Here is a 15,650-nt window from a genome sequence, read left to right on the forward strand (position 1 = left end):
GTAACCCTTTAAGTTGGTCCAATGCTCTAGCGCCAGGACTGTAATAATGCCATGTTTGCATATCCTGAGAGGAGAGTCGTATATCATATCTCAATTCTGTCTAGCTCTTTCTCGCTGAGGCGTTTCAGGGGTTCAATCAGAAAAAGATTTGTCATCTTCTCTGTGGTGAATGTTCTAAAGGCAGGTCTGATCTCACACAAATGATCTACGGTGGCCCACAAGGGACAGTGCTCATAACCATGCCTGAACATCTATTGTTTTTTCACACCTGAAAGAAAATGAAAATGCATTTCTGAGAATCTCTGAAAGCATGACCGGATCGTTTCAATTACATTTTTTATTTGAGAGCCGTTATTGGCGTTGCATCTATATGTGCTGCCAACGCAAATTAGATTATTGTCTCCACAGCTCCTTACATGTAGACCTGCATCTTATCAAAGGCTCTCAAATCTCTTAAGGTGCATGTTAATGGCATGAAGTTAACATAGTTAGACAATAGACTAATCAGGTTTGGGTAAAGCTACTCCAATCCAAACTTTTTCATTACATAAGAATCAAATAACAGTGTGTAATATGACAGGCGCTTGTAGTACAAACCCACTCTACGCTTCTCCTCAGCTCAAGGGAGCATTTAAATACATCGCAGCTCATTTTGTTTTTATTGCTTGCAACTTTATTGTTTTACTTCTATTTCCAAACGCAGCAGGCAGATGCTTTTCAGCAAAAGAGGTCAGAACTTACTCAATTACTTGTTCTTTTCAGTAAAAAAAACAAAACATTTTATGCTGATTTTAGTTCAATATTACAAAATAAGCATTTACATAATAAACAAGTATTATAATTAATGATGTATGTATTATTTAAGGTCAAAGGTCCAGGTCCAGTCAAGCCGGTGAATATAGTGGAGCACTTAGCAGCTATGGAGCTGATAGAAGAGCGTCGGTATCACCACTGATTTTCTGACTTATGACTCAAATTCAGTTAGGGAGATCTTTCAGTTACGTGCTGTTTAATCACATGGCTGTTGTGGTACAAACATTTATCTGTCAGTGTTGCAAATAGCTTTTAGAGATTTTCTCGCCAAAAGAAAAATCTACCTGCACTTTTCCCTTGCCAGGTATTAGTGTTGGACCAGGACACCCATCGATGACAGTATTTCAATGTGGCCATCAATGTGCAAATAATGCAGATTTGCATCATCTGTGTTAATTTCTAGGAACTCCATTCAACTTACCATGTAGAATATATTTCAATCACTAACCTTTATAATTGCAATAAACCATTTTCCAATATTTACTGCTAAGGAATCATAAAAGAGGACCAAGATCAAGACTTAAAGGGACAGATCTGGTTGACTGGACAGAGCTTTAGTGAGCTTTTGTTTATCCAGTCAATGCATCGAGTCACTGCGTTACACTCAGACTATGAAGAAGCATTTTTCCAGCTCTGGTTATTATTATCTATACCACTGTGATGACTGCTATCCGGGCCAAGAAAAATAAAGCAGAAAAACAACAATATCCCATAAGCCATGTGTGGGAGTTGTTTGACCAAACACAGCACTGAAAAATAAAGAAAATATTGTAAAAAAAATAAAAGGAATTTCTTCTTAAAAGTGACATTGGTGATGAGCCAGTCTGTGGCTCAGCTGTGATAGAGGCGCACTGAGTTCACAGTTCACACTTAAACAGCCTGCTGACCCCATAATACACTGGGGTACTGCTCCGCTAGGCCAGCTGCTTCCTTGTGTATGTGTGCCTGTGTGTGTGTGCATGCCTGTGTGTGTGTGCGTGCCTGTGTGTGTGTGTGTGTGTGTGTGTGTGTGCGCGCACACGAGTATGCCTCGGAGAGAGACAGGGAGCGAGAGGAAGGCTGTTGAGGCATCGAGCGCTCAGCCACCCACACACAATCTCAAACGAAAGCTATGCCATTTCCACATGCATGAGACAAGCACACACGCACGCGCACGCACACACACAAACTCATTGCCCACATGCACTGCCTGCAACCATAACATGCCTCCAAAATACACAAGTGTCCCTGGCCCACATGTAGTCAGCTCTCTGGCTATGAAGCACCTGTCTAGTGTAGGAGCTGTGTGTGTGTGTGTGTGTGTGTGTGTGTGTGTGTGTGTGTGTGTGTGTGTTGTGATGAAGGGGAAAGAAAGAACAAGTGATAAACAGTCTGACAGACAAGGAGATGACTGGATGCAAGCTGGGAGGAAAACTGAAGGCGGCAGCAAATGATGGAATTAAAACAAACAAGTTGAGGAGAGGAGAGGAGAGGAGAGGAGAGGAGAGGAGAGGAGAGGAGAGGAGAGGAGAGGAGAGGAGAGGAGAGGAAATGAAACAAAACTGAAGCGGAAAGAAAGGAGGGTAAAGACCGGAAATTAGAGAAAATGAAAGAAGTCAAGAGGAGGTAACACAGGGAAAAGATGAGAGAGTAAAAAGACAGGAAATGGGGGACAAGAGAGGGAGCTGAGAGGGGAGAGAGGACGAAAGAAAAAAAACAACAAACAAGGACCGGAAACAGAAAACAGAAGTGGATCAGAGAAGAGGAAGGGGAGGTGGCAAAGACGAGAAGAGGGAAGGAGAGGAAAAGAAGAAAGCTGATAAAGATGGACAAGAGCAAAGAAATAGGAAGAGGAAATGAGAGGAAACAGTGAGAAAGGAAGAGAGTATAGAGGGGACGAGGAGATAGGAGAAGAAGAAGAGAAAGGACAGATGATCAGGGGAGGAGCAGAGAAGAAAAGTAAGTAACAAGAAGAGAAGGCAAAGCCCTGGACAGGTGAACAAGGAGGAGGCAAAAACAAGCAGGAGAGAGAAAAAAAACATGAAGGGGTGTCACAGAGTAGGGGAGAAAAAAAGCAGAGGAAGGCGAGAACACGGGAGGAAGAGGATGACAACAAAGAGCATGCAGAGTCTGGTACTCACCTCGCCGCCTCCAGCAGCTCATCCTTCTTGTATTCACCTAGATGGTTACAGAAGATCATGGTGTCAGACAACTGGCTGCGAACACACACCGACCACACGCACACACACATGATCAAACAGAGAGCGCACAGCCACACACACATGTAAAAGACACACAGAGGAAGGATCTATCTATTGAAGGGGGGGAGAGACACCATCTCTCTTTCTATCTCTCCTCCTTCCTCCTCCCCCCCTCCCTCCTTCTCTCTCTTTTCTTTTTGCCATTCTCGCTCAGTGTGCGCACCCCTCTGGCTCCGGTTGCAGTGACGATGCGTTGCCGGCAGCGACCACAGCACGTTCATTGTTTGGGCGACGGGCGGCAGACTGACACGCGCTCTGGCTCTATCCGTCCGTGCGTCTGTCCATCCCTCCCTCCTTTGCCGCGTTTGCCTCCCCTCTCTCGGCCGCCACTCATGTTGCTAACTGCGTTCCCTCGTTCTCCATCATCTCTGTCTCTCTGTCTCTCTCTCCCTGCTTTTCCTTCCCCCCAGTGGGCTCAGGAGGCGCAGTTACCATAAAAAAAAAAAAAACACAGAAATAAACAAACCCCTCCCCCTACCTCCCTCTTCCTCGCCCTCTCCCTCTCTTAGCCCTGCCCCCCCGATACTACAGTCACAACACACACACCTTCCCATATGTGCCTGGGAAACAGACAGGGGTGGGGGGAGACGGGAAGCTCATCTCAGACATGGTACGTGCAACACCGCTGGATTCAGCCGTCTGTTTATGTAAAGCCATCCTGGTCTTCCTTTAGCGGTGTGACATTTGATTTAAAGGTATTAGACAAAACCTGATCAGTCTGCTGTGATAATCCCCTGGTGATCTCTTAATAATTAAAGCCCCCCCCCCACAGTGAAAAATGTTTTTTATCTTGTTCCTTCAGTTGAATGTTCGAGCTTCACTGTGTAGATTGACGGACGTGCAGAGTTTCGACTCTAGAGGATCAGTTTCACATTCATGGCTCAAAACTCACTTTCTCTGTGTTCATTAAAAATCAAATTTCTAAGAGGCGAGCATGACTTGTGACATCACAAATACACTGAAAGTCAATCAGGGTCCAATGTTCAGCATACACAATTTTTGAAATGTGGAAAATGTAAGCCTCCAGTGCACAAACATGGAGAATGGACTTTACAGTGACACAGAAGATCTCTTGTGTCCAACTGTCAAACATGTCAAATTAAAACAAATATTGCATATTCATATATTCAGGAATTTTTAATGAGGGAGAATGAGGTTGAGCCATTTCAAGATTTTAATGCTGGATTTTTATGTCAGACATACATTTGAGATTATTTGTATGCACTGAAGGATACGTGCTGACTGATGTGGACGGGGATTTTTTTTTTTAAATGTCCAAAAACAACTGAAAAAGGAGTAATTTCTGTTTTTTTTCTGTTTTTTATGTATGCTGATTTCCACTCCAGTTTCACAGTCACAATTACTGAAAAACATGGAGCCGTTCAATGTTTTTTCCCCTGTGGTTTTATTACATTTTGAAACAAGTCCCCATCTGCTTCAGTTGTTTAGGAGAATGCTGTGACACTTTTGCTGTGAAGCCCCATAAATGTTTTTTGTATTGCAAAATTTCACCTGACTCTCCATCCCCACAGGAATGACAAGATCAGGACTGAATCTTTATTTTTGGGTGACCTTGTCCTGTGTTGAAGAGATCATTAAAAAAAAACCATCCTGAGATATGAAAGTTGTAGGAATCACATAAAGCAGATAAGAATAAAAAGAAGAGTCAAAATTGAGAAAGCAGAGGCGGAAATGACTCCCGAGCATGGGTCAAGTTCCACAAATACTTGCTGCACTAATGCAACTCAGTATACTCTTCTGTCAGACCCTCTCTCTCTGCTCCTAAATGTCCACTTCTTTCAAACTCCTTGTCACTGGTTTGTAACACAGGATTTTCTTCTTATAATACTTAAATATTACACCCAGTCTGATAAGACCCTGAGGACATCATCAGGGTTGTTTTTGGAAACACTGGACAGCTTCCTTCATAGCCACAGAAGACATTGTAAAACTTGGTAATAGATGAGTAAACTGATCTTCAAGTGCAAAATTGCTTTCAAATTAAAGCTAGGAGATGGATAGTTTGGTTGAGGTTAGCCTAGCATCTAAATATCAACACATAGCGTGGTTATTTTGTTTTTGGTTAGGGTAGAGTAACATTTTGGAATGATTTTACTCTGAGCTCAGTGACTCAGTCTGTGCCTTTATCTAATTGAAAATAATGGAAATATTAAACTGTAAACTAAGGCACTGGACAAAGCCTACTGAGGCTGGGAATTAATTTTAATGACCTTTTCTCCATGGTGCAGAGACTTATTGTGTAACAGCAGCTGGCAAAACTTTGTAAGCAGTGCTGTTCCTCGATAAAAAAGTGGGCTATACAACAAAATATGAATATATTAGCTGCCTTATGGTCAGTAGATCGGACTTATCTATCGCAGTAGAAGAAGAAAAAAGAATCCACAGTGAGGTGTTTGATGCAGAGCTGCGGGCAATAGGCTCCAGCATGCCATCAAGGTAAATGCACTTTGCAGGAAGCCAAATGAAAAGGTCTGACCTGGTAAGATTACCTTTGCAACTTCTGCTGAAAAGCGACTTCGGGGCTTATTCACACATTAAAAAAAAACCAATATGCAAAATATGTCGGAACATTTCCGTAACAAAGTTCATCTGTAAAAGTGGCTGAGAAAAAAAAAAACGAGAGAGAGGTATAAAATTGAAATAGGAAATAAATAAAAAAATCAAAGAGAGATGGAGAGGCAAATGGGATACAGATAAATGGAAAGAGGATGAGGAGGATGGGCCGTGTGTGCATGGCGCAGACGGAGGGGCGGGGTGGGGCGAGGAGCGCAGAAGAAAGGTTACAGAGAAGGAAAAAGGGGGAGGAGGGAGGAACAAAGGATTTGCAGATGAAAGAGAGAAGGGATGATTAGGGATCTGGAAACTGACATGCATGGATTTGACACAGTATAATTGGTGTTAGGGAGGCTAAGGCAGAACAGGCGGGGGGAAGACGAAATGGGGGGGAGACGGAGGAGAGGGGGCCCGAGATAGAAAAATATGAATACAAAGAGAGGAGAGCGAGACGAACAGAGAGAGATCAAGACACTAAATTAGGTGGTGTAGTTTTGAACCAATTTATGTGCCGAGACAGGGTCGTTTTTCATTACACACCTGACAGTCACAATCCTTACGGCTGTCTGGATTACATTATCATTATGAGTATCATAATTATCACGATCAGCACTATTAAAGGGATGCTATGTAGTTTTGGAGAAGAAGTGCAAACTCAGAATGAAGAAATAATACAAACTCAGAATTATTAATTTTTTCCATAACAAAGTGCATCACACACAGCTATTTTTCATACATTATATTTAGTCAGCTAATTTTCATCTTCCGATAGTAAACATTTGTAGGAATTCTGGAGGATTGTTTATCCTCCTAGAGAGGACGGCTCAAACCCACTCCTATTTGAAGTCTTAGGAATTGGTCACACTTCAGTCATGCAAACTCTAAACCAGTCAACACTTTGAACTGTACTGGTTTAAAATCCAGCTTTTTCATATCTGTCATAGCTAGAGCCTGTAAACTCATCAACCTCTCTGCGCTGCAAAACAACAACAACAACAAACATCTTAAAGTGATTGCCCTCTCACAGTTTCCGCCCTTCAGACATGCATTTTACATCAAAACGTTCGCCGACGCCTCGGCTGATTTAGAGTCTACGAATCCAAAGGGGAAAGTTATGACTAATGACGGGAAGGCAGTGACTCAGCCTACCAATTCAATTAAGTGTAACTTACACCTAAACGAAAACAGTTTCTGTGTCATTATGTTTTGCTGAGTCGGCTGCATCGCTCAGTGTGCAAATGAAGGCGTTCAAAATGAATTGTGGGCAACGGGAAATGTATATATATATATATTTTTTTTTTTTCTTTTGCTCGGTGAGAGTTTGCTACCAATATTATTTAGGCTTCGAGAGCTAAAGTGATCATGACTCAGCAGTATTAATTACGCTCTCTTTCTCTCAGACATACAGACACCCAAAGCAAGGACGGGTTAGCTTAGCACAGCTGTTAATCTGCTGCCACTTTACCAGACTGTACCTCACACACTTAAGGCACCACATCAAACATAATTATCTTAAAGGGTGCTTGATATATGCTCATTAATTATCAACCCAATCGAGGGAAATTCATATCATTGTCCATTAATGATAAAATGATGAAAAAATAGCAGATACAATCCAAATTGCTTTGACCGACTTGACAAGTGGAGCATCTGCACTCTGTGATAGAGAGGTGATGGTATGAACTCAAGGCTGGTCTGTAATTAGTGATGAGACTCACACGTTGTGGTGAAATGAATTATCTGTGTCACTGTGAAACTAAGAGAACATTAAAACCTGACTTAAGTTGAGCTTTTAAGTCAGGTTTGTTTCTTTGATACCACCACCCGGAGTCTCGAATTCTGCAGTACGGTTGGCGCAAAAGAATTTTATCATGTCCTTGTGTTTCTACTTTAGGACCATATCAAATTACTGGACCTGCTGGCACCAGAATAAAATTATGTGTTAACACATCTCCTACCCCAGCTGCAGCTAGCGCGCCAAAGTGTCAGCGATGACAAGGGGCGAAGAAAACAGCAAAGAAAGATGTGAAATGGAGGAACTGGCTTTATCTCCATAACATCTTTTAAGTGAGAAAGAGTAAGAACATGACTGATGACTGAGTCACAAAGTCAGCCAAACACCCCAAATGTCATTTATTAATAGAATAAATGAAATATCAGTTTCATTACTGGCAGCATAAACCTCTGTTTGGCTGCATCTATAAAGAGGCAGATTTCATATAGGACAGAGGAGGATGTATGTATTTTAGTATGTGCGAGTTCATTTGAGTCTGGCTGTGCATGTGTCTGTCTCTGTGTATGTGTGTGTGTGTGTGTGTGTGTGTGTGTGTGTGTGTGTGTGTGTGTGTGTGTGTGTGTGTGTGTGTGTGTGTGTGGTGTCAACAATCCTGCTGACTCCAAACAGAAGAGACAAGGACAGGTTAAAGCTTGGGACAGGCTCGCTGCCTCCTGAATGATGATATTATGTGTATGTGAGTGTGTGTGGTGTGTGTGAGTGTGTGTGAGTGTGTGTGTGTGTGTGTGTGTGTGTGTGTGTGTGTGTGTGTGTGTGTAGGGGTGTGTCTCTGTGTCACTCCGTTGGCAGAGTGCAGTAGACACTGGTGATCACTGTTTGAATTCCAATTGTTTTATGCATGAAATGATGTAGTCCTTTTCGTTAAAGCATGCGTGTGCGTGTCTGTGTGTGTGTGTGTGTGCGTGTGTGTGTGTGTGTGTGCACCTGTATGTGTGTGTTTATGTGCATGTGTGATTCCAGGGTCGTGCACAGGTGAGTACAAGTCAATGTCAAACAGTCGCAATCCTATATATATCTTGACCGTGCAGACAGGACCACACGTACTGTGTGTGTGTGTGTGTGTGTGGGTGTTTGTGTACCAAGTGGCTGTACAAGCACAGATGATGCTGACTGATGCTGACTGGACCATGAGTCGCCTCAGTGCCCAGCTGTCCGCCTGTGTGTGTGTGTGTGTGCGTGTGTGTGCGTGTGTGCGTGTGTGTGTTTGTGCGAGTTAGTGTGTGTTTAAATCAAATATCATTTATTGTAGAAGCGGTTTATCTGCTGTTATACAACAACTGGCTTTGAGTCAGGGAGTTGAGCGATCCACTTATAACCTCAGCAAGGTCGCAACTGCTGAGGTTGTAAGTGGATCTATGCGCGTGCCGAGACCAATCAAAATAGGTGAAATAAATAAATAAATAAGGGAGAGGTGAAGGGAAATTATAAAAGATGGTGTTTTGGGCCCTTTGCTGGCTAGCTCAGCTCACTTCACACTCTCACCACTTACACTGTGTGATTAATTGCTTCACACAGAGCACCAAAGAGAACCGCTCAGGATTAACTGTGTGGTTTTTTTGGGGGGATTTTTTTTAAATGGCCACCCACTCCATCCTCTTTCACTTTGCAGAGTTTTATAAGAACGTGGATGGTTTTTGTCAGTGCATACCTCCGAACCAGGGGACGGGGATGTTTTATAATTTACGATGATGTAATGGGGCCCGGCCAAATGACTTATTATGAACTGTAATAAACAATAACTATTTCCTGTGGGTGAAGCCAGAGGTGCATTTAAGTGAGCCTTCATCATTCTCCCGAACGAATGTCTCGTTCTGTTTTCAGTATGTTTGTTCCTGTTCCGTAAGTTTGTCATCCACCAAAATAAACTAAAGCAGGAGTTGCTGAACAAAGTAATGCATTTGTTAGACCAATATATCGGTATATATGTTAACAGGTTGGCAGATATGAAAATGTTCTGGGTTTTAAACAACACCGTGCTGAAAACAATACTTAGGGTGATTGACAATTTTTACATTTCCAGTGAGGTTTATCATTTCAGTTCATTGATGTCATTTTAGACAATAAAGTTTATTGTTAAACTGATTAATACCGTGCCTCCATTAGACATTTTTGTTTGTTAACCACATTACAGGGATCACTGCAAAAAAAAATGTGAGTATATCTGCTAATACGTTGACACTGTAAGTTTTTACTCCTAAAACCTACATATCAGTCATGCTCTTTCATTTATAAATACGTTTTTATTGACTTTAGACTCATAGATTATGGTTTGTTGTAAGCTTGGGCAATAATCTTATAGCAATATTTACCAACGATTGACACTTTATCAATAATAGTAATAAAAAGTTTGTTTGATAGAGTGTTCAACACTTTAACTAAAGTCCTTTAAGGCAAGTTTCACCACTCAGCAGCCATCTTGACAACACCACAAGGCTGTTATTCAGATCACTTTTTACATGAATTAAGAGAGAGACATGACTAAAAAACTGCATCTATAGAATCACTCTTCCAATGTGATTAAAATAGACACTTCAAAGGGTTTATGACTTTGGCCCGAAATGAGGTGTTAAATACTCCCCCCCCCCAGGTTCTACTTCTAATATGAATACAGTTTCACAACACCAAGGTTTCTTGTGGCTTAACTGGGAATGTCGTTTGAACAAATGTGAGAGGTTAATGTCCACCGACACCAAATGGATCAGAACTGTCGTCAATCTTAGCTGTCACTCTCGTCAGTGCAGAAACATTATGGGCCAGATACACTGGACAGTTCGGCTGTTATTGAGACCGGTCTCGAGATGATTCTTCGATGGCCTCAGTCTTGTCTGGGACCAGACTGCATGTTTTCTTGATCTTGCTTCGGTCTAAGACAAAGAAGATTGGATTTTATTTCAAGACCTCAACTGCAGGGATCATCAATGTATAGTGAGTGTTTTCTGCCAATCGTTCTGTACTTGTTGGTAGTTTGTATCGCCCAGCCCTGGTCCTTGTTTTCCACGGTGCATGCTCATGTTTTGATCTTTACCGTATAGCACTTTGATTTCCAAGTTGAAAAACACTGTAAAAGTGAAAAATTGAGAAAAAGATAGTCATCATCTATACAGTGAAATAACACAGTTGTCACCCCAGCAGAGAGGCTTCCACTGCTTTGCTGAAAAATGGTTTCTTTAAAGACAAATCCTTCTGTAACTCCAACTTTCCTCCTACTTCTCGTACACTGTGTGAACAGTGCCTTGCTCAGAGCCCCTGCTATGATTTAAAACCAGATTTTAAACTTATATTCTCAGCAACAATGCCCCAAGGGCTGGAGAAGCTTTGCTGTATATGGATTACAAAAAAACAAACGACCCAAATGTTAATTTGTGATGTTATCGGGAAAGTAGTTAGCATGCCGATACAAATAATAATAAAAAAGCCACAACAGCACATCAGTACGGATTCCCCTTCGCCGCTCGTTAAACAGACACAAAAGGACAGGAGAGAGGTCGGAGCGTCCACTCCTCTGCCTCTCATGAGCAATGGTATAAACAACAAACAACAAAAACAAGTTAACTGCGGACAAATTAATATGGATAAGATGAGATCATATCGCAGCTGTCCTGAGTGTGGCACGCAAACAGGAGTCACGCAACGACCGCAGAGATAAACAACAGACCGCAGACGACTCAGTCCTCAACATCTGATCCTCAGCAGTCCAGGCTGCTCCAGAGTGACTCATCGTAGATAATGAAATAAGATTATTCTAATGTTTAAGATATGTCATAACTCAGTCAGTTAACCTTTTATCTATATTACATCTCAACACCTTTTCCTTATAAATAGATAAGTGATTTAATGGAGAACACTCCTCAAATGTCTTCAGTGTAAAATGTGTTGTTTCCTGAGGACAGCGATTAATAATTTTGATTAAATATTTAAGTTTACTCCCGCGGAGTGGTCGACTGCCCTCGCCAACTCACTCACTCACTCGCAAGAGTTGTGGAGCTGTGCGGCCGGGTGGAAAACTAGGCAATTTCGGCTGCAGGAAAGTGGCCCAAATGGGGCGAGGGAACCTTGGGAGTGCATCAAACACACACACATACACACACAGAGACACACTGGAAAATAGAAAATAAAAAAGTCACTTTGTTTTGCTTCCCTTGCTAGGTCATTTTGGAAATGGGGCTGGGGCTCATTCATCACTGGGGACCAATCGAACAGCAGTCATCGTGGTAATCAATGAGCATGTCACTGATAAGAGGAAGAAAGCTACACACTTGGCCTTGCAGCCACAGGAGCTCACACTTATCCTCTCTCCTTCCACGCACACACGTACACAGCCGCTGTAAGGTGCACACAGGTGCAAGATTGTTTTGGCTCCCGCAGCATTAGCAGGACGAAGCCTTCAGAGCAGCTACAGCGGTTCTTTGTCTTCATGATTAGGCTCCTAACATACACACCGATCAAGGCCGCCCACTCTTCCAGTTTCTTTGCATTCACTCGACGTTGCATCAGTTCATCTCTTTGTTCGTCTGTCACCCAAGACACTGAGCATGGTCATCTTTCCTCCCTCACGCCTTCTCTCGATTTGTGCCCTTCTTCCACATCCTTCCTCTTTTCTCTTTCTCTCTTCCCCCCGTCCATCGACTTTCTCTCCATTTCCAAGCCCCCTCCCCATCCCTCGCACTCTTAAATCTCTCATCATTTTCCGCCACCCCTTGTGAGAGAGCGCGCTGGTTGATTTTCTGCTATGTTACAGCTGTCTGCCCACCGCAGACCTCTCCTCAAAGCAACAATTTCCTTTTTCTCTTTACTTAAAATGGAGCGGAAGCACTTCCTCACAGCAATTCTTCGAAATAGCATTGCAGGAACATGGAAACACACACACACAATTTATGTTAAAGTACACCACGCTTCAATCTGCTTTCTTTTGGTGCTAGTCACACAGCAACAGCAGGAGGAGGGAACAGCGCTTCCCAAAGCTTCTGTTCAGCGCTGCTAGCTGGAGAAGCAGAACAGGGTGGACACAAGCCCCTAATTGATTCCAAGAGACGAAAACCTGTCTGCCAGTGAAAGGATCTGATTAGTACCAGTTCCAGTTATGACAAGACAAGGCGTATTTGAAGATGACATTTCATATTCCAAGTGCTTCATATTATGCTTAAAAAAAAAAAACAAAGGAAGGAAGGAAAAACGGCACTTCCATTTTGTCAGTGAGTCCCAAAAGGGGTGAGGCGGGGTTGAGGGGAGACTACACGGAGGAGGAATTGGAAGACTGATCCATGCGCTGGTTGTCAACATGCTGACACTGAGGCTTCGGTGTTGGGGGCCGCTGTGTGTCGGAGCGCAACATCTCGGGGCTCTTCTCATTTCTCTATTTTGGGCCTTCTCGTCTCCCCTCTTGCCCGTCCTCCTGCATGTGACTTGGAAATCGATAGAGCACAATCTTGAAGGATGTCTCAATTCCTGAAATGCATGTCGAGGACAAGGAGTAAGGAGGCAGGAGGCTTGCCAGAGGAGCAGATAGCAAGGACGCCAGCCCAGCCGCCGGAATAAAATGCTGACAGTTGATGCTTCTGCAAATCACACATACTTTCACATTTCTACGTGACATTTATACAATATGTGCTATATTGCAATCACATTACATGTTTTTGACCTGACGATCATATCTGGAGGTGGAAGAGATGGTGGTGGAGGTACAGGCAAGAAGGCTGCCAAGCCAGTGATCACACTACAAGACTGTGCATCAACGATTTTGTAGCATTTCAGAAGTGGTGCATCATCATATTGTTGAGTTTCAACATATCAGTGGTTTGCAGAAATGTACATCGCAAAATTTGATCTGGTGATTGGGTTGAGGATGCACGAGGGGATCATTTGCGTTGGTCTTTGGATGGGTGACACACAGCTGGAATATACAAACCATGGCAGGAGTCCTATAATATTTTTTCTTTTACATCATAGGTTTGTTCCTAATTATCTAAGATGAGCAAAGGCACAATGAAACACTCTGCCCTCGCTGTTTGTGGAGAACCCCGTAAGGCGCTGTTCTAACCACGTCCCTTGATAACATTTCACCATGATATTACTTATGTCACATTACGCCATGCTGTGAATTGAAGTAAAAGTAAACATACAAGCTCTCATGAACACCGTTATGCTCATCTGACAGATCATAAAATGTTGCAGTAGAACCTTACAAACCACGTCATGTTTAACCGACAGTCAAAATGACAGCTCCAAAGCACGGATGTCTCATTTTGTTAAATGCCTGTTACCACGACTCCTCTCTCCCTGCTCGGCTCGGATCTCAGGTGGGTGAGGAAAAGACGTGAAGAGAGGAGGCAAGGAAAGGAATCGAGGCCTAGCCGATGGGTGTTGCAATCAAAAAATGGTCCAGCAGTATTGCAAATCTGCTTGGGTAGGGGCACTTCTGCTGTGAAGAGATGAATACATCCCCGAAAAGGGATTAAAGTCATCAATTTAGTTGATCTCTGACCACAGGCCTTGCTGGGTCATGTGTTCAATGATAGAAGTCTGCAGAACCTGTTGACCCCTCAGGTGATCGCTGGCAGTGAACCAATAATAAACAACTGGGCCCTGACCCTTACCCCAGCAGTTCAATGAAATCTTGCTTTAGCTTCTGATTGCTCTTTGGAAAAAATCATTGGCACCCATATGTAGAATCATGTGATTAATTTTGGGGTGCTGAGACATCAGCTGAGGAATTATTGATGTCACAGAGCATAGCATGTGTAAAGCAGTATGCTTTTATTGGCTTACCACTTATTGTCTCTGATAGAACTCTTTTTTTCACTTTCATGTTCTTTATAATTTCCCCTTGTCCATCCTTATCAGCGGCCTTCTCCACTTGTCTCATGAAACGGTATTAATGGTTCAAACCTGCCCTCTAGCTCTAATGTCTGTAGTGACTGTGGTCTGGGTTGATGTACGACTTTGGCCGTTTGCTAAATGTTCGGGGTCTGCTGAAGCCATAAATGTTAAGTACAGCCTTGCACTTATCTTTAGGTCTTGTGTCCAGATTCCACCCATAGGAAAATCCCAGTCACAGCACATGACTTCACTGATTTTGCTCTCATGAGTCTGGGGAAAGTCATTTGCGAGTTGAAAACTACCTCCCCGGTGAGAGACATTAGGAGAGTTTCAAGAAGTTCACAAGTCTTCTCCAGTTGAAGTATTCTTGCTTAAAGTACGGCAATCTTCTGTGGTAATTAAGAAGAATGTTGTTGTACAAGGCACTGCAGTCAATACTCCAGTAAGTTGCTTTTTGGGAACGGAAGGTAGTTGCAAGTTGATGATCGCAGAGCCAGTTTCTGTTGTAAATTATCGTCCCAATGAATGTTCAAAGTAAAAAAAAAATCCCCACTTGATTTACTAGAGACAGGAACTTGTTCATCTTTTAACTTCGCCCTGTAGTTAAAAAACAGTGGCAGAAAATAATGTCTAAATGAAGACAAAGCAGAGGGAAAGAGCAAAGTGTTTCTGCGCTGTAGCAAAGCAGGATGATTGGAAGCCATTTTTATTCTCTGGAGATTCTTTTTCCCTCCGTCCCTCTCACATCAGCACATCCTTGCAGCTGCAGTTTCTTTGCCGCTGACAGCCTATTACTGCCGTCCGTAACTCAGTCCCCAGGATGAAAAGCTAACTATGACAAGATGATGGGGGGGATTCTTGACAAAAAAAAACTTGTTCAAACTTGTTTAATTCTGCAGTTGTTCACTCAGCCTCTTCAAGGTCTCCGCATTCTGCCTTCATGACAGACTGGACACAAAGAAAGATCCAAGTTACAGCTGGACACGGGGCTGAAAACCTACACCAATACAATAAACTTTATCTCATGTCATGTCTGAACCAAGCCTGGGTGACAGTAGTTTTTACTGAAATAGCAAATAGTGTAGGAATATGACAACAAAAATCCAGTGTTAATGCTCAACCCCATTTCCAACTTTTACCCCTCAGCCACATTGTTTCCCCTTGCCCCTCAGAACAGAGTTACAAAGGGTAGTGGATGAAATGTCCCCCGATGAAATGGGACAACCCTTCAAAACCCTCATATGTCAACACAAAAAAAATAGGTATGGTAGTGAGTGGAGAGATATTTTTTTGATCCTGAACTGTGTCATGATTCACACGTATGATGTCTGTCCATCTGACAGATAATATTTGAGAAAATCACAGTTTGTCATAAAGTTGATAGAACATAAGACTGTTAAAATCCGTTATTA

The 15,650-nt window shown here is 42.7% G+C and overlaps 1 protein-coding gene across 1 annotated transcript in view; it reads right to left on the reverse strand.

Annotated features, from left to right (window-relative positions):
* Positions 1-15,650, reverse strand: part of tnksa (tankyrase, TRF1-interacting ankyrin-related ADP-ribose polymerase a) — a 99,830-nt gene that overhangs the window by 61,743 nt on the left and 22,437 nt on the right. The window contains exon 5 of the mRNA XM_030435292.1: positions 2,934-2,970. Within this exon, the coding sequence (XP_030291152.1) occupies positions 2,934-2,970 (37 nt within the window). The remainder of the gene's footprint in view (positions 1-2,933; positions 2,971-15,650) is intronic.

Source organism: Sparus aurata, chromosome 12, assembly GCF_900880675.1.
Source record: "Sparus aurata chromosome 12, fSpaAur1.1, whole genome shotgun sequence".
In the NCBI taxonomy this organism is placed as follows: domain Eukaryota; kingdom Metazoa; phylum Chordata; class Actinopteri; order Spariformes; family Sparidae; genus Sparus; species Sparus aurata.